This window comes from Sesamum indicum, linkage group LG6, assembly GCF_026168435.1.
Source record: "Sesamum indicum cultivar Baizhima isolate 11 linkage group LG6, ASM2616843v1, whole genome shotgun sequence".
In the NCBI taxonomy this organism is placed as follows: Eukaryota; Viridiplantae; Streptophyta; class Magnoliopsida; order Lamiales; family Pedaliaceae; genus Sesamum; species Sesamum indicum.
The window spans coordinates 26,960,134-26,985,459 of record NC_142662.1 but is presented as its reverse complement, the minus strand read 5'-3'; the positions used below and the strand labels follow the sequence as shown (position 1 = coordinate 26,985,459).

Sequence of the window (25,326 nt, the reverse complement as noted above, 5' to 3'; positions counted from 1 at the left end):
TCCTATTAGCCCTTTTCTTATGTTTTAATGTTCAATTTTCTTGAAAAATATGTATTTTTAATTTCCTATAATTTTTCATGTGAATGAAAATATATTCAAATTAGTTAATGGGATTGTGTCTTATATTGGACTGTAGTATCAAATAAATATATTTTTAATAAAAACACCTATAAATAACTATATTTTTATTTGAATTACTGTTGTGAAAATTAAAAAAAAAAAAAAAACAAGCAAATTGCTTTTTTCCAGAAATAAATAAAGGGCTGGCATGAACACATTGAAACATATATATGAGAGATGCCTTAAACAAACATATTATGACCCACCTCATTTAAGGCCGGTGACAAGACTACCAGCAGGCAGGGATCCTCTGCATTAACACTGTCTGCAGCTTTCGTAACACATGCTTTAAAGCATTGTACGTTTGCATGAGAGGGACAAATACTTTTACATGAAGGGATAGCAGTTGACTGAAAGTACAATACGGCAAAGCCCATCAAAAGCAAATTGCCCCTCCACATAGAATTAGCGCAGGGGACAATAGATTGAGTAATGATTTGAGGTTGGTTGCTTTTAGAGTGAAATGTTGTTTAAAATATTCCCACCAAAAAGTGATCATCTTTACTTTAAAGTCAAAAGGTCTAAGATTGTCCAAAGGAAAGCCAACCCAACCCCCCCCCCCCCCCCAATATTTTTTTTGTTAAAGAAAAAATTTTATTCAAATTAAATTTTAAAAGATATTTATATTTAGAGTAAATTATATTTTACCCTTCGAACTATACTTATTTTTATACTTTAACATTTAATTTTTTTATGTCAAGATGAAAAAACAGCATATGTTATGCGTATGTCAATAATATCACATCACATAACCATTAAATATCACATGTGCCTCATATGAGATGTTTTTTTCGAAAAAATACTGAGGAGAAAAACAGTTATAAATGACAAAGTGCAAAATTTTGTCAAGTTGAGATGGTAAGTTGACGGAATAAAAAAAATTTAGATGCTAAAGTGTAAAAGCGGTTATAGTTCAAATGATAAAATGTAATTAACCCTTATATTTACATTCTTTTCTTTATGATTTATTGCACAAATCACTCATGTTTTTTTTTATATAATTATAAAAATTATTTTTGACAACCAAAAAAGCTAAGATAGTTTGTGTAACGATATTAACGTTTCTAGGGATAAATGTATAATTTTTTAAAAATTAAGGGTGATTTGTGTAAATATGTCGACATGTTCTGTGGATATGTGTATAATTTTTAAAAAACATGAGTGACTTATCTAAATAGACCATAAATCAGAAAGTGTATACATAATTATCCCTAAATTTAATTTATCTGAACAAATCATAGAGTATAAGTTATTATGATTGTCCTATATATATATATATATCATTCGTTTTATATTGAATATTAATCATTTGATAAATGCAATACACTTTCGTATTATTTATTTAAATCTAATAAAATTTGGTCTGAATTAGAAGTTTTGGAATGGAGGAAAAGTGAAATGTTAAAAGAGGTAGAAGGTACTATGAAGATTCATAAAGATAAGTAACTTTTTGTTTGAGTTTTATAGGATTTTGGTATAATTAGATGTGATTAGTTAGTGAGCTGATCACCCCAACAACGAGTGAATGTTGAGTGAAGCGCGCGCTACAAACATATCAATCAAAACTTAAAGGCAATTATTAGTACCTTAAAGTTTCATTTGGGGGAGAGAAAAAACCAAAAAAAAAATAAAAAAAAATTAAAGGTAAATTAATTACATCAATATTCCCTAAAGTTAAGTTTAACTACACAAACATCCCCTACTTTTTATCAAATTATAGATATGCCCCCTGATGAAGTGTCAGTTTGTGCAAAATTTCACTATTTAATAGAAATGCAACTATAACATCAAGGGATGTATTTATAATTTACAAAGGGACGATGAGCATATGTGTAATTAAATTTAACCTCTGGTGTTTTATCATAATTTAGACCTTTTAATTATTATATCATAACTCTTGCAATTGATGTTTTACAATTAATTTTAAACTAGTCAGCAAATCAATATTCACATAATTAAGTATATATTAATATTTAATCAAAAAAGAATGAATGTAAAATTAGGGTATGAGTGTCATAGAAATGACACAGTTCATCAATCTTATGTGTGCTAAACAATCTTAATAGCTCTTTCACATGTCGTTTTTTTATGATAATAATTATGTCCAAATCGAAGAAATTAAATAGATGAATGAAGAAGAAGTTTAAGTCAAGCGTCAGTTTCATGGGTTGCAATAATAATAATAATAATAATAATTAAAATAGCGTACATGAAAGGAATATAGCGCGTTAATCTGACTCATTCCCTTGTTCTTATATGCATAGGATTAATGCTTATTTTAACATAAACACAATTATCGAAATTGGAAAGGAATCTTTGTTCATGTCAAGTACCTAATTGTCCATTGCTTAACATTGTTATCATTAACTAATCAAACATAGTTAACAAATATTAAGTAATTAATCAATTGGATTAACTATACTTAGATCCCTCCAAAATTCTTTGTTTACATATGACCCCCTTCCATTAGGATTTAGATGAAAATACTGACGTCAACAAAAAAAAATTATTACATGAGAATATTAAATGAGAGATAAAATTGGTAATTTGTGTAATTTTTTTTTTACTAACGTCAATATTTTTTGTCCAAATCATAACAAAAAATAAAATGTAAGATGTAAACAATGAATTTTGTAAAGGGGGTGTTGTGTAATTTTAGAATTTATTTAGAGAAAAATATAATTATATATTTTTTTTATTAACACTAATTAATTTGAAGAGTAGTGCATAGTTTTGTTGGATTATGGGTGTCATTACATGTATGTGCAGCTAATGCTGCTCATCAATCGTATCGAATTCCATCGATGAACCCCATGTAGAATATTTGTTTATACCGATGATGCTGTGAAAATACTAGTGTTTGTACGTACATTTTGTCTAGCTCCTACGTAGTTGGTTCTTGACTAGGTTGTTAGAATTTAGTGCATATGCTTCACATTCTGATTTGTGTCTTGTTGTTGTTTATGATGTTTTAATTAATTATTGGCAGCCGGACTGCTGGTTTGTACTATTCTAGTTAGGGTAACTAGGATTTCTTTTTTCTTTTTTCTTTTTTTTTATGTTTATAAATAAATTACGATAATTTACTTTCAATCAATACATCGATATAATTAATAACAAGAAACATATTATAAATTTATTCACGGGATCTCAACATGAACATTAGGATAATTATTAGACATTCTGTCTGAAACTATATTAATCCTCATGTGTTTCTAATAATGTGTGATAAAAATCTGGAGTTTTATATGTTTCTGAAAATGGAAGATTGAAAGAAACAATACCAAATTATTTGGTTTTATCGATCCTGTGTGAATCAAATAACAACATTAATAGCTCCAATTCGGATGTAAACATGCAGACAAAGCACAATTGCATGTTTCTTTCTTCTTCTTTTTTTCCCCCTCTGTTTTGAGAGGGTATGTTTATATATATGCTATAATAATAATAATTAGGTTTGAATGTATTTTTTGTTCAATAACTTGGGTTATTTGGTATTTTCATCTTTTAATTTTTTAGGGTAGTATTTTTGTCCTACATCTTTTAATTTTTGCGATTTCAATTCTTTTTTTGCCGAAGTTCTCCTTTCCTAGTGAAAGTGAACTCTGACGAAAAAAATAACTGAAATCGCGAAAATTAAAAAAAAAATCAAACTAAAATGCTATCTTAAAAAAATTAAAGGACGAAAACGCCAAATAATTTAAGTTATAGAATAAAAAAGTATATTTAATCCTAATAATTATTATATAGAAAGAAAATTAGGGGGATATCAACATCATAAGCTGTCTCTTCTACTATATATATAGCAAATAAGCCAAAGAAGAGAGCAAATTCATATGTTCACACACATTTCTAGCTTAGTAATTCCAACAAGAGTCTCCCTCTCCCTCTTCCTATCTGATCATCCAGAAATAGAGGAGACTGCTTCTCCTCTCCTCATTTTATATATCTTCACCAAAATACAACAAAGTGACAAAGAAACAGACACACCAATTGAAGCTTATCAACTACAAGTGTAGATAGAGATGTCAAATATTACAGGTGATGAGGGCAGTTTCTCTTCTGATGAAGTTCAACAGCAGCAGCAGCAGCAGCAGAATAACTTATCACTCACTTCCACTGATACAAGTAACACTACCAATGCCTCCACCTCCCACCACCACTCTCAGCCTAAGAAGAAAAGAAATCTACCAGGAACTCCAGGCAACATACCACTTTCATCCTCATCTCTCTTTCCTTTAATTTACATATTTACTTTCTTCAAAATACATCATAACAAGTTTTCTGGTTTTGTATTAATTGTTACAGTGATGATGAGTCATATTTGGATGTTGATGATTTTAGTTAGTCCAACATGAAGATAGATATTTAATAAACTTTCAACTGTTCCCTAATTAACAATTAAGAGCTAATCAGAACAAGTCATTATTATTTTAAAAGGCTCCAATAATTGCAGCTCCCATGATAACAATAATTGCTCCCTTCCACAGTATACTGTTCTTGATTAATTGCTCCTTAATTTCCTATATATATATAGACAGATATAGATATATATCCCTTTAACTGTGTATATATGTGCATACTCACCTAGCTACTTCTTCAACTACACATGCATATAGATATATATAGCTTTTTTGGTTTAATTTTTTTTTCATATGTATGATGATGATGATCAGATCCCACAGCTGAAGTTGTTGCTCTCTCACCTACAACCCTTATGGCAACAAACAGATTTGTGTGTGAGATTTGCAACAAAGGGTTCCAAAGGGATCAAAATCTGCAGCTACACAGGAGGGGTCACAATCTCCCATGGAAGCTAAGGCAAAGAGCTACGACTGAGGTCAGAAAGCGTGTTTACATCTGCCCCGAACCCTCTTGTGTCCACCACAATCCCGCTCGTGCTCTTGGCGATCTCACCGGCATCAAGAAGCATTACAGCAGGAAACATGGCGAGAAGAAATGGAAATGCGACAAATGTTCCAAAAAATATGCAGTACAATCAGACTGGAAGGCTCATCAGAAGACTTGTGGTACAAGGGAATACAAATGTGATTGTGGCACTATTTTCTCCAGGTGCGTTTTTGCTTCATTTTTAACAAGTGAAAAATGCGCTTTTTATGTGCGTGATTAGTTTGGTTTGTTCAATGTTCAGGAGGGACAGCTTTATAACTCACAGGGCATTCTGTGATGCACTGGCTGAAGAAAACAGTAAGGTGAATCAAGGGGTGATGGGCTCATTGGGCCCAAATATGCAGGCCCAAATGGCTGATCTCATGTCAACTATGCCCATTAGCACCAACACTAACACATCCATCGCCTTATCTGAATTCACCAACCCACTGAAATCTCTCCCCCAGGAGCTTCTCCCAATCCCATTCAAGCCCATGAACATGTTTTCTACCAGTTCGGGAACCCTATTTGCAAGCCCAAGGAACGGGCCCTCATCATCATCTGGGCTTCAGTTGAGCTCAAATTCCAGCCCATCAGGTTACAATTACCAACAAGACAACAAGAACCTGGGGCAGTACGCTGGGCCGTCCCACATGTCTGCTACGGCTCTGTTGCAGAAAGCAGCCCAAATGGGCGCAACTGCGAGTAACTCTATGAATTCCCCCATGATGCAGAAGAGCTTCGTCAGCAGCATGGCTGGCCCAGATCAAGCACCTGGGCCAGGTCCTGGGCCTAGGCCCATATCCAATGTGCATTCGTTCGACACTTTCCACGCCCAAAGCGAACCGCCATCAGGATTTAGTGGAGGATTCGCAACTCAACTATTGCAGAAGAGCCCAGTGCAAGAGATGGCACAGCTGTTTGAGAGCGGCGGAGCTGGTGGCTCCGCCGTGAGTGATATGGTGATGTACGGCGGAATGCTAATGGGCGGGGACGGAAGCTCCGCGGCCAGATTCTTGAAGAATGTAATGGAAGTGCAAGAGGAAAGTGATCAGAATTGTGGGCTTGGACAGAGAAAGAATAACATCATGGCAAGAACTCCGACAAGAATAGGTGCGGGAGATGATATGACGACCGTCGATTTCTTGGGTGTGGGGGGGTCAAGGCCGCAGAATGAGCATTACAAGAGATTGGAGATGGAAGGTATGAATGAACAGAGAATGCAAGTGATGCAAAACCCTTTTCATCAACAGGATTTCTCATGATGTCGAAAACACACCATGATGTATGGGAGGATCCAGTCATCAATCCGGGGGATTTTTCCATGAAAGTTGAACGTGATTGTGAAGTAGAATATTGGTTCTTGGTCCGATAAAAGATGTACTTGATGTAATAATTGCAAAATAACTATGATTAATGATTTTTTTTTACTCGTTATTTGATTGATCAACTAATTAATTACCATTAAGATCTACGTACTTAGACAGAAACAAACAGCAGGAACTCTCCAATTATTACAAAAGGCCGGAAGCTGCAAGAAAACATGTATTGAAGATTTGTCATATTATTCAGTAAAGAGACGTTTGATGTCACCTCAAACATGAGGAAAAATATAAAAAAAGAATGTCCGCAAAATCACCAGTGGTTCTGAGGAGAAGCCTCTCTTCATATGTGTTATGCATAAGTTTCGTGTCCTATTACGATGTATATATTGTCAGACAGGTGTCCAACGCTAATACCCTGAGACCGGCAAATAGCTAGTGGCACACTCATCTACTGTCTGGGAACTCGTTGCTGGACTTCAGGCATTGGGCGGCCGAGTCGCAGCTGAATCGAGACGTGTGTAAGGTTAGGTACTATCTCCAAAATCTTCTTCTCAGCCTCTTCTGCAACCTCAACAGCCTCCCTAGTTTTTCATATCATACAAAATGAGATGAGTATTGCAGAACACTCAAAACGGGGAAGATTCTAACTGAATGGATTCAGAATGAACATTACCTAATTAAGGTGTCGGGGGGCATAGTAACTTCGATCTCAAGAAAAATTTGCCCTTGCAATGAGTGACGAGTGATGCGCTGGACTACCATTTTCTGAAAGCCATTAGAAAATAAGGTGTAAAATCACGACGATAAAAGGGGTCATGAGAAAATAAAGAAACGAAAGGAAGTGATTCAAGAAACAAGGTCATACATCAGAGAAATTGGAGGACAAAATTTTGGAAACGGTATCTTCAACATCTGATTGCTCTAACGAGGCAGTGCTGCAATGATGATCTGAGCTTTTGCAGTTTCCATTCTGGTTAATAACACTTTGTGAAATATGTGAAGTTGCAGGCTCTGCAAGAAATCAGTTAGATGTTTTCAACTTATGAGCAAAAAATGAACACATTTAAGACAGCCAGTGAATAAGTTATTATATAAAATCAGTCGTTTACCTATGTGTATGAAGACTTCTGCTATTTCAGGATGGGACTGCTGAAGCTGTCGGCGCACATTTTCCCCAACATCATGTGCAGCACTAACACTAGAGAAAGGATCTACCTACATGAAGTATTTGCGAATACCTACTTTCAATCTCTACTACGGACACATACACAACCAGAATGAATTTCAGCATTACGAGTCGATTGTATGCATAACAAATTAAATGAGATAGGAGATCCCACAAACCTCAACATCTACATCTAGATATAGAGAGGACCCTGCTCGCCTTCCTCTGAGGTGATTATAACCCTACAGTTTGCAAAAAGGATATTTAAAATGAACTTTGAAATTCATACAATCATAAAGACTATGTTTACATCCATAACCTGGTTGTGAAGCATGATCTTGGAAAGGAAAGGCCAGACTAGCTGGAAATTCGTAAAAGAAACAAGGTGGAATTCTTGAGCTTATCAAACATTTCCAAGAATCATCAGTTTGCTTCTTCTATGGTGTAATTATCAGATAAATCAAGGAGACACAAGGACTTCTTCATACAAGTAGCACTCTCGTTAAGCGGGACAAATCAACAGAGTATCATCTTAGTTGGAGGTAGATCCAGTGGTAACGGTGATTTTCACAAGTTATATGTAACTAGTTTATTCTCAACGAAATAGATGGAACTGTAGTTTTTTAAGGACTTAGTTTAGTTTTAAGTTAATACTTCATGCAGGACAATCTCTTCTTCAGGCACTGCATCAGCATGACTGATAGTAATGCCGTGATTGAACTGTCATCCTATACTTTACAAAATTCAACATCACAAATATATATAAGCTTTCAAAATAGCACTTCTTATTCTTGTATCCACACGAAAAGAATGTCCAAACCCCAACATGACATCTAAGATATAGCCCCCTCCCAGCCAGCATATTACAACCCCATTAACGCATAAGAACCGAGCAAATCCAGCAATAAGTCATATAATAGAACGACTGAAGGGTATGAGTGCTAAGTCTTAAGCAATTGAGGAACTCAAGAAAATAAAGTGGAAGAGCCAACAATTAATCTAAAAGTTTAAAAACATGGAACTAATTGTAAGGAATTTGAAATTTACTTGCCTTGACTCCGTCAACCCCCAGTATTGTGTGTCTATAAGGTTCCAGGTGTTGCGATGGAACAGCAGCATCCACCAATTCCAAGATACTAAATACAAAACATATATCAACATGGAACAAGAAAATGTCAAAACACATAGAGGTATTAAACTATTTGATTTGACAACAGAGTTGCTTTGCTCAAAAGAAAGAAAGACTTCAGAAAATCACCAGGGCCTAAGAACATATCTCGGTTGGTTCTATCAACTTATGGTTTGTTTAATACATTTATACAAAGAAGAAACCTGCAAAGGTAATAGCTTTAGTAGAAAAGCAGATACATAATAATAGTCTACCTTTGGTAACCACTTCCAACTCCAGCTCTTAAGATCATTCCAGAAACAAGAAGTCCAGCAAGTGGATCAAGGAATCTAACCCCAAGAATAGATCCACCTTATTGTGCAAGTTACAGTAAACACCATCAGTACTAAATAGTAATGCAAGTAATGGAAATAGTTCTATTTGGCTACGAAATAAAAGAAATGCTGACTACTTTGACATTCTTTTAAATATCACTTGTAAAGGAGATGGAACGATTTAGTTTCTTTAATCATCAAAAGTGCTCCACTGGCTGGCATAAAGAGCCATGATCGCAAGTTCTAATTCAAGTAGAATGTTTGCATAAAAACCTAATTTTGACGTCACTTAGTCAGCAAAAAGGAAGTAACAAAAACAGCCACTATAAAACATGAAATTAACTCCAAAGGCAAATATTTACCAACCCCAATAAGAGCAACAACTGATGAAATAGCATCCGCTCGATGATGCCAAGCATTGGCTTTCATGAGGCCACTGCCTGTCTTTTCACCTGCTCTCTGTGTTATCCAGTATAGCCTTGTTAAGACAAAATGTATAGAAGTCAGCAAATATGGAATTAAGAGGTTAAAGATATCTGAATTTCAGATATCAGGACAACTGAACCACATTTCACCAGCTAAGGTAAATACTGAAGCATGGAAATATATCCTATGAAGAGGAATTACTGGAAAAAAAACACTCAAAAAAATGATACGTACAAACAAGTTATACTAGTCAAAGAAAATGAAAGTGAATAATTTACAGATAATTAAGAAAACAGTAACTTGTGTACCCTTCTTTAACAGCAATAGATATTATAGTCATGTTCAGTGCTAGGACTGGGTGGTCCATGTCAATTCCAAGGTGATGTCCATTATGCTGGTGACCGTGCGCATGGTTATGAGCCAAGGCCTGATTGACTATCTCAGGAGTAGCAGACAATATTTCCTACACACAGAAATATTTGGATTTAAGGGTCAGTAAGATATATAATGATGAAAATCACAGTTTCTCTCTTCTGCATTAGACTATGTTATAGAATCATACCAGTAAGACATCTAAAGCATGCCAGGCAATGCCTCCAGCAGTTGCCAAAAGCACACCAGAAATTCCAAGGGCTCCTAAAGTCTCAAACTTGCCATGCCCTGACAATGAAGAGTACAGTGAACTGTCAACTAATGAGTTGAAAACTATGAAATAATCACATCCAGTAAGTTTAAGGCTGTATTTGTTTAGCACCTAATATATCCACAATGATTTCTACAAAACATAGAAGCGACCAACTGGTCGGTCACAAACCATCACTATAATAACAAAATGTGGACTGGGCCATCCAAAAGCACATTGGATGTATGAAGCTGGATTCAAACTTAGGAAAAATCAAAAATAAAAGGAGAGTCTCTTAAAACAAATACATAATGCTAAGATTCCATGGATTGGATGACAGATAAGTAAAGGAATATTGAATCTTCCAACAGGCCAGCAAGAACAGTTATGAACAGACATTTAGCCTTCCACAGTGTGATCGATTGCCAAGTGAAATGATTCTCACGAAAGGAGAAAGTTCCATAAAAACCTATAAATTTCATGATTTGATTAAAGAAAGTGCATATGAGCAATTGCCTTGGAAATATGAACATGTTACCACATGTTAATTAGAGGGAATACCAGTTAAAAATCACATTAAGACAGGCAAATTTTAAACTAGAAACACATAGAATGAACAGAGTAGTGCGTAGATACAGATCAAAGGTGACCATATGGATGTTCTTTATCCTTCGGTGCCCTTGCAGCTTTAAAAGACAGCAATGCTACCCCACTCAGTACCTATACCATTAGAGACACGCATAATTAACTAAAGAAAAAACAGAATTCAAAACAACAGTTCAAGATTACAGTTTTCCCAAGGATTATGAGAATGTCATTAAAATGAAAAAACTGACACTCAAACCATACCACATCTGAAATCGAATGAGCGGCATCAGCAATTATTGCAGTGCTGCCGGAGAGATATCCAGTAACAGCTTTTCCGGCTGCCAATCCAATATCCGCCGCCAGGCCCAGGCGAAAGATCTTCTCGCCCTCCTTCCCCGAATGTAAATCTCGGTGTTCATGGTGTTCGTGGTGGTGCGTGTGGCCCAGATGCCACCGTCTGTGAATCTTGAAATTTGGGTTTTCAGAAAAAGAAGCTGGGCGATCATACAAAACAGAATTGAACGCAGCACAAGAATTTCTGAGGATCTTGGAATAGGGGTACGAGGATGATGTGATTCTTGATGTGCAGGACTTTCGAATGGGGTTGAGATTGATCAAGAACCTGAATCCCATCTTCTTCAGGACTGTTCCAGAGATCAACTCGGTTGAACGAAATTGAAATTTGGTACAAAGGCAGATCGCATGTTCAAGAACAACAAGCGTTTAATATAAGCGAATTTTCAGTATGTTTCTACGAGGAAGCGGTGCACATGTCGCAACTTATAAAGTACTCTTATCATTTTCCCCAAATTTGTCACTCGTCAAGGCCCCCCACTCTGTTTTTATATGTGTGTGTGTAGAGGAAATTATTTTATGCGCATTGTCAACAGTAACTTACCAAATTATAGCTGTTGAAATTAATAATGTTGTCCAAACACAAACATATAGACCAAACACCAAATTCTGAAGAACAGTCCTGGATAATTAATCATCGGCCGAAGAAAGAAATAAGCAATCTTTGTCATTCTTAATCCAATGTATCAAGAATGTCCTCCATATACCCCAAGGACAAAAGCAAATAGATAGCTAAAAAGTACTTTGCAGCAACAAAAAGAAGTCTACATCCCATGCCCAGCATCAACAGTCGGCCCGCATTTCATCCCCAACTCATCTCCACAGAAAAAAGTAAAACCCGCATTCCATCTACAGCAAAGATCGGATCATCACTATTTTCTGTGGTCCGGCCACCGTTGACTTCCAGTTCTGCTCATGTTGTATTCTTGATAACTAGACGACTCCCCCAGACTTTTCTGCATGGACCTTTCGGGCCTGTATCCATGTCTTAAGTTGGGGCTAGCCTCATGATAATACCGGCCTGGTAAGTATTCATGACGTCTAGAGGGGCTGTTATCCGGGCTCCATGACTCAAATTCGGGCCTATCTGCAAGATTGTTTCTACCACCCCAGTTACCTGCTGGCGGCAACACAGCCTGCCCAGCTCCTCCTGCGTAAGCATTATAGTTATTCACTGTTTGATTGTTTTGATAGTGATAGTTTGAATCAAAACCCTGCCTTGAACGCAATGAGTTGGAGACTAATGGTTCCTGTATGTAGGACAACTGTGGGTTTAGAGGATGTGACGGTGCAAGCGATTGAGATGGGGCCATTAGCACAGACCCCGGCGATGGATTAACATTTCCGAAGGGTTCAGCCCGAATAGTAGGGGAAGATGCACCTAGTACATTAGAAGAAGCCCGGTTAGAGTCGGCTAAAGTATTCGCATTTAGCCTCATTTCTGTGGTCAAATGTATATTTGAAGTGATAGGATGAGTATTTTGGTGATGAATTTGTGGGTTTGCAGGTCCCTGCCACTGTTCAGGCAGCTGAATAGGTAGAGATGATACCGGTGGCCCCACCATATGGGCCAACTGTTGGACTGCTGCTGAAGGCTGAGGAGCCAAAATCGTAGTGGCTGGAATCTGATGCTGCGGTAAAATGCTAGTTGGAATCATTCCATGCGACTGGAGGGGAAGAGAAGCTCCAGGTGCCTGATATGCATTGCCATTTTCAAATGCATGCTGCCGTGAAAATGGATTTCTTGAAAAGTCGGGCTTCAGTCCATTCTGCAATAGAAATGAAATTTTCCATGAAGAAAAAGAATTAAAACCATTGTTCAGCAGTCATAAACTAAATATATCAGTAGAGATGTTGAAACCATTGATACAACAAAAAACGCAGTACAAGAATTTGGAAGTGCGCGTCAGCACGGCCATGAAAACCGTTACTTTTTTCTGCCAAATTTGTTTTGGCAAACTGTGTCACGTATAATTTTTTATTCATTTTTTATATAGTTTCTATCAAAATAAGCGTTGTATCCCGTATAGTTTGAGTTTCTTTCAGTTGGGTTGACTTAGGTAGAAGACAAGGAGAGAGAAACTGGTTTGGCCTAGAGTGAGAAAACCAAATGCCGACATTCATTTTTTAATTTCAAGAAAGAAGAAAAGAAAAAATGCTTTTGTAACTTGTACAACATTTCTTATCTATTTCTTATTTACTAGCTACGTTTAAGCTTCTAATATTTGATTATTGCTTTTCCCCCCAACAATAAGCAAGCAAAGGGCACATAAACACATACCGAAAGGAGATTGTGAACAAAGGTTGAAAAAGTTCTATAAAGTTTCACAAGTTGTGTACACAATGTGCTAAAATTACGCACCGGAACAGGGTCGCTCGAAGGTGTCGGAGATGGTAGTGAAACCTCAACGGTGGTATTCCCAGATAAATTACCCAACGAACTCACTCCATTCGCTTTGATCATATCAAGGAGCTTAACAGTCGCAGCACTTGATAGATCACCACCTTGCCCAGACGCCAATGCAAAAACCAAATCTGGGTTTTTCAACAATTCAGCAAGCAATTCGAGGTCCGGTTCAGGCATACTCTCAGATGATGCAGAGGCAACTGAAGCTACAATTTCCTTTGTATCACTTGAAGAAACAGGTGTGTCTATCGGTTCAACATCTGGCAACTGCTCAATAGGGATTTCGGGTGTTAATGTATCGTCATAGTCCATTTCACGGTCCCAAGGTTCCCTTGGGTCAGATGGGATTTCTTGTGCTTCCCTGTAAACTATTTCTCTCTCACGCCTAATTCTGTTTTTCTGAACTTCAACTTCTTTGCTATTAGCCCCATCACCTACATGCCATGCCTCCCTAATTCTGATTTCTGCATGGATGAAACAAAGCTCATGGTATTAATAAAGACGAGCAGCAAGCTAAATCAGCAGGAATACTAGATGTATCTTAGTGTATCTTTTGTAAGTAATAACATTACTTTGAGGTTGTTAGACAGGAACCAATACTACAATATATGTGGAAGTGACAGCAGAAGACCAAAAAAAAATGGGCCCAATACATAAGAATAAGCAAAATCCGAAAAGCTGACAAGTTTACCAGCGTATTACAAACCCTGGAGTGAATATTACATGAACTAGTTAGAGATCAAGCAGATTATATTGTGATAGAGCCAACTTCTGATGCAGGTTTACCAGCGTATTACAAAGTCTTGAGTGCATATTTTACAACTTGTCAGAGACCCAATAGATTCTAATTTATGACATTCAAATACATGTTTCAACACTGACAATTTACCTTTTTCTACACTCAAACAAGATATTCAGATTCCAAAACGCAACTCTTTTGTTGTAATGTATTTATTTAACTTTTTTATAAGTTGAATTTGCAAGCTCAAGAATTTGAGATAATCATTACCCTTCCACAACGAGTTATATTTCAAGCTTAAAACAAACATCATCTCTCATGAATTGTTAACAATGGCTGAGCATTATCCAGGTTGCTTTTTTTCACAAGATTGGCAATTGATCAACTAGTTGGAGTTGCGTGAGTATGCAGATGCTGAGCCTAAAAAGGGCATTTAGACAACTTAATTACTCCGAAATGGCATTTTATTTCTTCAGTTATTTCACAAATTCACTTTAGTACCATACTTAATTCTCATGCCATAGAGACGAATCGAAATGGCGCCAGTCATTTTCCTTTAAGGATATATCTACGTTTCGATTCTCAAGGCATACAGCCATCAGAAGGATTCAATAGAAACGGAAGCTGTGGGGAGAGGATGTAAAGGCATTACGGATTTAGGGTCATAAAAGAGAACCCAATGGTAAATGATTGTTAAACCATATTGTGGGTCTGGCTTACATGATAATTAACTCTTACACATTCCACGCATACTGTCAAGTGGCAGGATAAAGAGAATTATTGCATTTTTTGTGGATTTGCGTCTCAAAGAAGATAAAAATAATTATTGCATTGAGATTGACACATAGAGCATCTGTTTTAAATGACAAAAAATGAAAAAAAAAAAAAAAAAGGGTTCTAAGAGAGTATATGAGGTTAATTCACGATTGCTGTAGAAACATCTCCTTAGCACTTCCTTCCTTTCGTGTATTCCCTTTTTTCTAATGATTTCTGTTGCGCTCAGAAAGCAGCAATTCCAGACATGAGGATATAACAGCAAAATAGTTTACATTTGAAACTTATCTTTCAGTTTTAACTATAACAATATAATGCCATCTCAAATTCAATTTGTATATTAAATTAAGTTATTAATAAAGGGTAATTGAGCAAGGACTTGGAATTGGTCAAATAAGGGATGCAAAAGAGGCAGATTGGTAAGGAAGCTTCCATTAAACAATCCAACAATTTCATAAATCATAAACCTTTGTGAAGAAGTATTCCCTTCCACTGCCCATTTAATTAAGCCACAGAGACCAGCCATTCACTTACGGGTCCAAAGTTAGATTATACTACCCAGGCACCAGTAAATCTAATTATGAAGCATCCAATAGTGTGCTTCCAATAAAATCAGAGCTAATTTTCTGATAGTATTAATACAAGTTAATTCATTTCCCTTCACTTCAACACCTGTCAATATATAGAACATAATTACAAGAGTGCACTTTCTAGTAGATTAGAAGCACAAAGTGGGGTGGTTCTAATTAATTTGAGAAGGGAAAGCAAAAGGCGGAACCAAGAGGGCATTTGAACTTTGTTGAACTTAGGAAGAGAGCCTAAATGTAAAGGAGTCAACAGGGCTTCCTGTGTCATCTGATTAATTATAATGTTAAACAATTAAGAGAAGCACTAAAAGCACAATAAGGATAGCTTAAAGGCAAATATACCTGGAGGTGTCCGCCATGGGATCTGAACTCTCTTGTTCTTCTTGCATGGAGGCTCCTCCAACTCCAGAGGAGAAATTGCTTGTTGATTGGCAAGTTTAGAGATAGCATTATCAAGTTTCCTCTGTTCCTCAGGTTCACTCTGGACATTAGATTTAGAAACAGCACTATCAAGTTTCCTCTGTTCCTCAGGTTCACTCTGGAGATTAGACTTAGAAGCCGATGGAGGGAAATTGGCATGCGAAGAGGTACATCTATTCTGACTTTCAGGCTTTACTTTTTCATCCGGACATGTACTTGTCTTCCCATGTTTATTCTGCATAAATTGAGCACGCATCTTCGCTTTCTGTATATCATCAGCAGAAAGTGGGCGGCTTTGAGTTGCAGGTGTTGACTTTGCAACCTGGGGACTCCTTACAGCCAATCTCTGGCTGGGATACTCAACCATCTGAACTTTCCGTCTCTCTCGCGTATCTATAACTTAGTTAAGTAATAATATTTCCCAAAGTCCAAGAGAAATGAAGGGAAGAAACAAAGAATAAGAATGTCTTGTAGATTCAATGAGATCATCAATACCCAAGTAAATGAAATCAAGACAATTTACAATCAGAAAACAATGTAAGCAATTGAAGACAGCGAGCTTTGAAGTGTTACTGTTGTTGCAATATTCCCAGCCATTGAGCATCACGAAAGAGTTTGGATGCTTAGTTTCCTTCAGATGCCCGCTCTGGATCAGTTTAAACTTAGGCATAAACATATTTTCAGCTTCTGGATGAAATAAAGTGAAAGAAAAGATTCACTAAACCTCAATATACTTATGAGTTGGAAACACTTAGAGCTAACATCCAATCTTATCCATTTATTTTTTGATTTACCCAGTCTTATATGTTATGCGAAAGTCAATCAGAATTCTACATTTCCTTCGGGTGTTGAGACTTGATTATAACAGCCCCCCACTACGTTAATCTGTAAAGTACCAATAGTTATTCATACCACGAGATTTTGCCTTGACATCATCAAGTTTCCACACAAATAATGGACAAATTATTGTAATTTGCGCTGTTAAAGGCTATAACTGATTCACCAGATCATCAATGGAGAATTCCAAGCATTTTTGTGGTGTCAACAAGATTTATCAAATAGTCACCACACACCCCTCCCCAGCACAGGCTGGAAACTAATATAATCTAGCAAAAGTTAATTAGTTACCAGCAATCTGAACAATGTGGCATAAATCCACTAATCATTGCAAGTTTTGAAAAACTAATTAGTCAGGTTAATTCAGCATAATTTGAGCAACACCAAATGCAGTTATTGACAAAGAGACGCCAGAAATACATCTGTATCTTTTTTACAGCTAATGCATGTTCTGATTTCTGAAACAACCTGTACACAAACAATCCCCTAGTCCAATGCTTTACCATTTCCAAACCCACAAAATGACAAGGGGAAGGATGACGGAATGGAGTAGCGAAACAAGTTTTCTTAGTGGTCTTGTAAATACAGTTTAGCATTTTCAACATCTTGTTTTCACATGTACCAGGTGCAACTTAGATTGTCCTGACATATCTACATACAAAATATATGTTCTTGTGAAGATGGATTTCTAATAGGCAACTATAGAAAAGCTAACCTTACAAAAACTTCAACCTTCTTAAACAAGGTCACAGATAGCTCCTTGAGTTGTTGAAAAGCTGGATACAAACGACACTGAGAAAACAGAAGTTTGTAATAAACTCCCATCCTCACCAGATACAAGATAGGAAGCCCCCCTGAGATTCTTTGATTCTGGAGTAAACACGAATCTAAAAGTTCTATTGCCAGCTAGAAAATTTGATGAGGGCATTGAAAAGAGAACTTGGAAGCAAAATTGCATTAAACTCATCTGAAAATTTTCAAGGTGAACTGGCATGAATCAAGTCATTTTGGGCCCACGAAAAATCCTAATGTTAGCTGACCAATCCCATCACAATTTTATTTTTGTTTTTTCTTCCCCTGAAATGCAAGATTTTCTATTAACATCATATCACCAAAATAATTTAACAAAACCAGGATTTCTAAGTTGATTTGTGAGATAGCCATGACAATCACCATCCTATATGCTTGTCATGTTTTATTTAAAAGGACGTTCTGGAATTTCTGTTGTTAATAGAGAGATATTGAACGTTCTAGCATTGATCTTTCACTTTTGGAGAGAGGATTTAATAATTTAGCTCAGATAATAGGACGATACCATCGAATGCCAAATAAGTTGTCAGCAATTTCAAGAGAGAGAGAGAGAGGGAAAGAAATGAAAGAGGAACTGATCCTTGTCGGCTTAGAGATCAGTTAAGATATATATGTATGTATGTGATATATATAAGCATGTTATCCACATAAGAATATCAAGGTTTGAGAAACAGGCCCGATTTTAGTATTTGTTGGGAGGAATGGTTGAAGCATCCCATTTCTTAACCAGCAGCTCCCACTTCGACCAAAATAGAAAACCAGATATAGTTCTCCGATTATTCATAAACAAAAAGGATACGAGATGACAGAACACCTCGCCTTTTATTAGAGTCATCCCCTGATGCTGTAAGCATTTTTTGAGGCTGAGCCGCATCCAACTTCCTGAGAAAGAAGTCCTGGCTTATAAAATGCATCAAATGATAATAAAAATCCGCAGACAACTTGATAGCCACAGACTGCTGGAGAGCATACCAATGGTTATCAGCACTGTCGCACAAGAATCTCAAAGGTTCCTCCTGAAGTTACGTGAATAGAGTCAGCACTTATACCAACATGCTTTTGAACAAATAACATCCTATAACTCCATAAACACTCACAGAGTTGTCAACTTTAGAGTCCCATGATTCATTGCCCATAACTTCATTAATGCTGCACACAATAACACACTAACTTTTAGAGAGAGTAAAAAGCATATATTCAACATCTTTAGGATGAAGAATGGGCTTGCCTCTGCTTCAAGAGCATCTCATCTTGTAGATCACTGGCTGATTTCAATCCATTGCTTTTCTTCAAGGAGAGGTTCTTTCCCAACATATTGCTCCACTTGGATAGCATAGTTCTTGCCCTGTGTGAGATGTCTGATCTTCAAATCAGAAAAAAATGAGCCAACTAGCAATGAACTTCAGGCAAACTAATTCATCAATGGTAAACACAGTCAAAGCCAACTACATCCTAAATATCAACTTCAGTATCTAATTCATCGAATGGTAAACATAATCAAATTAAACCATGTCATAAAACTGCTATCCGTAATTTTATGAGCAAAAAAATATTTATTTTCATCAATTGCATTAGTAGTAATAAAACATATACATGAGATAATCAGAGAATGTTGTACAGGGATGGACTTATAGTCAATTTTTTATACCAATTCTACCATTTTACTACCTCACCTCATCAGCAAATTGAGGATCAATTCTTTACCTTAACAATTAGCATTCCTCCAAGAGGCCAGATTTATAGACACACCAACGATCTATGGACAAAGAAAAACGGAGGGACCATTCAATGAGAATTTACAAGTAGAAGAACACACCTGATGTCCTGTAAAACCGCAGTCTATTAACACTTTGCAATATAGCAGACATGTGAACGGGTAGAGCCTTACGCAGCGGCAAGTTATCAAGCAGCTGAAAATGCCAAATTAGCATTAACACATTGGCCAAATATTAAAATAAAGCGTGCAATGAATCTAGAATATACATGTAGTACCTTAAGAATAACACGAAGAAAACTTGTTTGTTCTTCTTTTGCTGCTTCACTTAACCATGTTGCTAAGATCATCAGTCCACCTTCAGTTAGAAACCTGCAAACATATGAGAAATTAATTATAGGATGATAATTCATTCAGTGAATTGTTACACTTGTCGATATGAGGAAAGTACCAATTTAGCACTGAAGGATTTTCCACTCGTAGAATCCACCTCAGCAACTTAACCTGTCCAGAGAATGAATCCTCTTTTCTCATCAAACTAAATATATTTTCAACAAAGTGAAGGTCTGACTCATCCATGCCAGTGAAACTCTCATGTCGTTTTGAGCACGAAGGCCCTTCGTCAATATTTACTGGAGCTATTGTGTCTATAGGGACTGCTTCTGAAAGCATATTGGGATCTGAAGCAGATGTAGTCTCATTATGCAGTGCATCATGGGCAGAAGATCGATTGGCCTTCTCTTTTGACAATCTCACACACTTCCTCACTCTTGTGCGCCGACCAGTAAAAAAGTCCCGAACCTACAAAGATAGAAATAGGAAGATTAATCAGTTATTCCAGAATCTTTGACAGCAATCTATTTTCAAGTTTTTTAACATCAAATATATACAGACCAATTCTTTTTTTCTTTTTTTGGAAATCTCACAATACAAGGGCTTAGCAGCCGGGGAGGGTTGCAATTTCATAATCAATAAGCCCAACAGAAAAGGATCAAACAGAGTTCTAGGTAAGCAATAGGGTGGCTCTAAGAAGCTACTGAAGAAAAAGGAGGCAAAATTAACTGACTGAACAGAGAGAACCTGAGTAACTGTAACTCCAAATTGAGCGCTGATCTCCCGAGTTTCCCGCTTGCTAACTACATCTTTGATGGAGAATACAAGTTGCATGTACTTTACAGCCTTCGGATTTAGCAAATCTCTAGGTCTCTTTCCTGCAGAGTCGAATGCCAAGTATATAAGAAACTAGAAATCTCACAATTTCCAAGTACCATTGAAACAATCTAACCAATAAACATAAAAATAGGAATCCAGCCCCCATCAGACATATAGCAGTCGTCATCATAGGTATCTAGACATGCAGTTGATTAAGCATCATTTTCTTGTTATCTTGAAATGGAATATAAATTCTGACGGCAAGAACTATCAACCGTAGCAATAACAAGTTTCTCTTAGTGAAATATAAAATCCAAAAATCATCATGTACTCGCCCAACAATTACAATCACCTGTTTAACTGTAACCTCAAAGAAAAAAAAAAATCACCTGCTTCAGTCGTTTGAAAATCGCAAATAAAAGGGAAACAATGAAACAAAGGACTCACCGATTTTAATGGATAACGCCCCAGCAGCCTGCGGCAAATTTTTAAAATATGCAAAATCAGTCAATATGCCAAATACCAAAGACAAAAATAAAATAAATAATTTCACGTTGGGTGGCAAATAAATAAGAACCATCTCTTGAGAAAGGGGATTGACGCCGGTTAGTTTGCATTGGGTGGCTACTATTTGTTGGAGCTTCTCGATCTGATTCTGAAAGAGATCGCGCTGCGCATCTAACAAGTCCTGATACGATGTTCTCGGCGCCGCGAGTTCCATCAGTTGAGTCTCTTTAGGAAACTCCATCCCTCAATTCCAGATTCACAATCAAGAAAACACACGCATTTTCGGCAAAAAAAAATAGCAAAGAAGTGCAGAACAAATGAAGAGATTAGAATTGAGTTTTGCTGCTAAGTTAGGGTTTTCAGAAGAAACCAAAAGAGGAGAAGGGGGATTTGAGAGAACGCGAGGCGAAAGTGAAACTCAGGAAATTGGAATTTTGGGGGACGTGCTTAAACTTATATCAGCGGAGTCTCACTGTATGAAGCCTGGAGTGGAGTAAAGGACACGCGCTCTATTTCCCCGTTCGTAGTGAAAGGAAAAGGGGATGGGAAGGGGGAGCAAAAGTGAAGAGAAGGGGAAAAAGAGAATAATAATTTTTTTTTACATGATTTAAAAGTAAATAAATTTCAAATAATTTATAAATTTTATACTATTCGTTCTCTTTATTTTTTTTATTTGAAAACTAAATAAATTAATATTATATTAATATAATTTTTATATACAAAAAATTAAAAACTTTATTAATAAAAATATTTATTAAATAAGAATAATTAATAAAAAATATTAATCAAACTAAATATTGTTCGTTTATCCTAAATTATTTAGTTTAATAAAATAAAAATTATTAACAATATTTTCAACTAACAATTCGAGTTCAAATATCGGTGGTTTTGTTGGTACCAAAAACAATTTTGAATAAAATTATATATATAAGGGAAATAGAGTAAATAAAAATAAAAATTGTACTTTTTTGCCTTTTTGACCTTATACTTACATTTTTCTGTCTATTTTTTTATGGAAGCAGAGTTGGACTCTGGAAAAGGTTCATATACATCGAGTTTTACTTCACATTCATTTATTTCTCATAATCAAACATCAAATTATCTCTTATACATGTATTTTTACTTCCACTTCACATTCATTTATTTCTCATAATCAAACATCAAATTATCTCTTATACATGTATTTTTACTTCCACTTCACATTCATTTATTTCTCATAATCAAACATCAAATTATCTCTTATGCATGTATTTTTACTTCCACTTCTCTTATCTCTCACTTTTCACCCCAACCACACATATTCTAAAACTCTGTTTGATTGAATTTTCTTACGAGTGCTCACTTTGTAGTTTTGATTTTTTTAAAATTATTTTTAAATTGAATTGTTATTGGCAATTTTATAAAATAATTTTTAAAATTACCACTTTTAAATCAAAATTAAATGTGCAGCTTTGTGTTGTTTCAAGCAATTTGGCGGTTTTAATACTTATAAGAAAAGTAAGACGTGGGACCAACGAAAGTGAAAAAAATAAAACAAGTGTTTGTATATGTAATAATAAAAAAAGACCAAGACCACCTACCTTCTCCACAACTTTAAGTAGATTAAAAGATACGAACATATATAATAATCCAACAAGGAAACACTTAATCTAACAAATATCAATGGTCGGTTATGGACATATTAAATATATTATTAAGAAAGCATATTAAATTTAATTACATTCTTAATCAATATTTGATAATTAGTACTACGTAATACTCTAGACCATGCAATTTAGAATTTATAGACAATAGGCATAGAGATCGAGTTTTTCCATCGTATGGATGTCATCCTGCATAGTACATGAATTTTGGGCTTATATAATTTAAATATGGAATTCTTCTAAAGAATTAACTATTTTATCAAATTATTATATATATATATATATATATAATTTTAAAAAATAATTATATATTTAGCAGTGTTGTTTGATTTTTGGCGATTTTTTAAAACTCTAAATGAAAACCAAACCAACAGAGTGGTGCGATTTTACTCTAAATTTGAAATTACAGTTTAAAAAATAAATAATAACAAATAATTCGATTCGATTTGATTATATTTTGGACGGTTTGATTTTTTTATTTTTTTTATCACCCCCTTGTCCAACTTTCTTTACAATTCAATTAATCCTGTGATAAAGTTTGTGAGATTGATTTAATGAGCAAAATTTACTTTTGTATCGAGTTTTGTCATTAATATTATTACAGCACATAAATAATTATAAAATGACTCAATTAATACATGAATTTCACTATCAATATCATTTTAGTACACTAATAATTACAGATAAATTAACCAATACCCAAATTTCGCCATTACCATCATTTGGTACCCAATTCATATTTTTCCCCCTATTATCTTTTATGTAATAGCTACATTACCTTAGATATTAAACTCAAAAACATTAAAAATAACCAAAAAAAAAAAAATGCATAAGATTCTATATCGATATATTTTAATTTTATTTGGACCAACTTACTTTCATTTTCATATTTGTTTATCAAAATTATTATGTTGATACTATCTACTATCATTATCCCTCAACTCAATTAATGACAAAATTTGGGTACTAATCGAGTCATTTGCAATTACACAGGTATCAAAATGGCATTAATAATAAAACTCGGGTATCAATATGAATTTTAGTCTTGATTTAATTAATATTTATGCTTAATTACACTTAGATCTCAATATGAAAATACAAAATTATAATTTATCCCGAAGAAATTCGAAATTACATTTACACTCCCCCAAAGCATTCTCTCTTTACACTTGACCCCCTTCCGTTATGGTTTAAATAGAAAATATTGATGTCAAAAACAACAATACATAAATATTTAATTTTGCCCCTCCTTTAATATTCCATATATATTTTTGTACCAAAAATATAATAATATTAACATTACTCCATATATCTATACTTCTATACTAATATAAAAATGAAACCTCTTATATATTCTGATCCGTCCAAGAAAAATCCTCTCGAATCCAGACAGCGATCCGCGATCTTATTCAACGAATTGCGCAAATCTCTCGAACAGACTAGTAACCCTGAGAACACAAAAGCAATTAGGCTAGTCGGGTTGGTCCCCAACGATGACACTCCAACGCCCAAGTTAGTTTTTAGATAAGTGAATAGGGAAGATAGATAGAATGTAATACTAAGAGTATATGGACATTATCCATTAATGAATTCCACTCATCCTATTTATAAGTTTTCCCAAGATATATTTGGCAAGTGCAAGCATACTGTTATTATGCTTAAGTCAAGCTTCCCGGATTGCAGCTGATTTACTATCCCATAACTGTTGTTGTCATAAATCTCTCTATAAGAATATTCAGTGGGATTTCTTAACCTTTCTAGAAGATTATCCAAGTTGATAGCCTTGCTTTATATAAAATCAGGGGTAAATTTGTCTTTAGGCAAATTACCCTCATCATACTTAAATGTAAGTTAATGACAATGTTGCAGCAATTTTTTGCAAAGTAAAAAATGCCCTTTATTATAAAATAACTAACTTATTCAATTTTCAAAAATTACATTAATTGATAAATTATTATATATTTCTTTCTTTCTTTTTATTAATGTAATATACCGGTTTATATATTTTACTCTTATCTATAATATATTTTAAAGTATAAAAAATTATTTATTTTATGTATGTAAGAACGACGTATGACACTCTAAATATTATAATACACAATTGTAGTACCAATTGCTAATTTTTGAAGAAATTTAGTTGATAATTAAATTATGAGTTGAAATATGAATATATTAAAAGCTCTAAGGACTAAATTGAAAATTTATAAAATAAGTGAGGTTAATAGCATGTGCCACGGGCTCACCCCTCAACCTATAATATATATATAAAAATATATATATATGTATGTTAACACACATATATTACACACACCACATACATTTACACACACGGATTGGGCAGCGAAATAGGTATGAAAAATTCTAAATTTTAATTTATATAATTATATTATTTAATTAATCTATTTATTAAATATAATTTATATTGGTCGATATACTTTTTAATCGAAATATTTTATTTGTTAGATTTAATTATTATTATAGTTAATATACTCAATTCCATCGGGCCTATTGATCACCAAATGGTTAATCATAAGTATTAGTGTTTAATTAAATTCTATAGTAGCAGAAAATTGATAGAAAATTTATAGAAGTATTCAAAAATTTTATTTAAGAAGTATTAGAAAAATTTATTTGAGAAATATTATATTTATTAAAAAAAAAAATGAGATTCTCGTAATAACTCAATTTATTGATATCATCAAGAACGGTATTATAAAAATATGAGGGGTTCGAGTAAATAAAATATTATGGGTTGGTTGATAAACTAAATATATAGTTGGGAAGTTTAGAAAGTATAGTCAGT

At 34.9% G+C, this 25,326-nt stretch overlaps 3 protein-coding genes across 3 annotated transcripts; 1 reads left to right on the top strand and 2 right to left on the bottom strand.

Moving 5' to 3' along the window:
• The first annotated feature begins 3,962 nt into the window (after positions 1-3,962).
• LOC105163164 (zinc finger protein GAI-ASSOCIATED FACTOR 1) lies at positions 3,963-6,447 on the top strand. The gene is made up of 3 exons (XM_011081411.3): positions 3,963-4,323; positions 4,797-5,193; positions 5,273-6,447. Exons 1-3 carry the CDS (start codon positions 4,146-4,148, stop codon positions 6,273-6,275), a joined length of 1,578 nt encoding a protein of 525 aa, XP_011079713.1. The 5' UTR covers positions 3,963-4,145; the 3' UTR covers positions 6,276-6,447.
• A 95-nt stretch (positions 6,448-6,542) lies between these two features.
• LOC105163165 (Cation efflux family protein) lies at positions 6,543-11,384 on the bottom strand. Its single transcript, XM_011081412.3, has 12 exons — positions 10,841-11,384; positions 10,642-10,711; positions 9,932-10,029; positions 9,678-9,832; positions 9,306-9,421; positions 8,884-8,980; positions 8,552-8,636; positions 7,680-7,742; positions 7,445-7,550; positions 7,201-7,346; positions 7,009-7,100; positions 6,543-6,916 (listed from the first exon to the last, which is right to left on the bottom strand). Exons 1-12 carry the CDS (start codon positions 11,210-11,212, stop codon positions 6,784-6,786), a joined length of 1,533 nt encoding a protein of 510 aa, XP_011079714.1. The 5' UTR covers positions 11,213-11,384; the 3' UTR covers positions 6,543-6,783.
• A 156-nt stretch (positions 11,385-11,540) lies between these two features.
• LD (Homeodomain-like superfamily protein) lies at positions 11,541-21,419 on the bottom strand. The gene is made up of 13 exons (XM_011081413.3): positions 20,951-21,419; positions 20,821-20,848; positions 20,302-20,432; positions 19,673-20,022; positions 19,500-19,593; positions 19,324-19,417; positions 18,736-18,865; positions 18,605-18,656; positions 18,480-18,523; positions 18,307-18,389; positions 15,783-16,253; positions 13,296-13,804; positions 11,541-12,702 (listed from the first exon to the last, which is right to left on the bottom strand). The coding sequence occupies exons 1-13, from the start codon at positions 21,119-21,121 to the stop codon at positions 11,806-11,808; spliced, it is 3,054 nt and encodes a 1,017-aa protein (XP_011079715.1). The 5' UTR covers positions 21,122-21,419; the 3' UTR covers positions 11,541-11,805.
• Positions 21,420-25,326: the final 3,907 nt, after the last annotated feature.

Bases quoted from the DNA above. Each gene is read 5' to 3' on its own strand.
- LOC105163164 (XM_011081411.3), top strand. From the start codon at position 4,146: ATGTCAAATATTACAGGTGATGAGGGCAGTTTCTCTTCTGATGAAGTT. The intron at 4,324-4,796 runs GCAACATACCAC...GATGATGATCAG, and splicing joins AAATCTACCAGGAACTCCAG to ATCCCACAGCTGAAGTTGTT. The intron at 5,194-5,272 runs GTGCGTTTTTGC...TTCAATGTTCAG, and splicing joins TGTGGCACTATTTTCTCCAG to GAGGGACAGCTTTATAACTC.
- LOC105163165 (XM_011081412.3), bottom strand. From the start codon at position 11,212: ATGGGATTCAGGTTCTTGATCAATCTCAACCCCATTCGAAAGTCCTGC. The intron at 9,833-9,931 runs GTATGATTCTAT...TTCTGTGTGTAG, and splicing joins ATGCTTTAGATGTCTTACTG to GAAATATTGTCTGCTACTCC. The intron at 7,347-7,444 runs GTAAACGACTGA...GATTTCTTGCAG, and splicing joins AGAAGTCTTCATACACATAG to AGCCTGCAACTTCACATATT.
- LD (XM_011081413.3), bottom strand. From the start codon at position 21,121: ATGGAGTTTCCTAAAGAGACTCAACTGATGGAACTCGCGGCGCCGAGA. The intron at 20,433-20,820 runs GTGAGTCCTTTG...TCGACTCTGCAG, and splicing joins GGCGTTATCCATTAAAATCG to GAAAGAGACCTAGAGATTTG. The intron at 18,866-19,323 runs GTGTGTTCTTCT...TTTGAAGATCAG, and splicing joins GCGGTTTTACAGGACATCAG to ACATCTCACACAGGGCAAGA.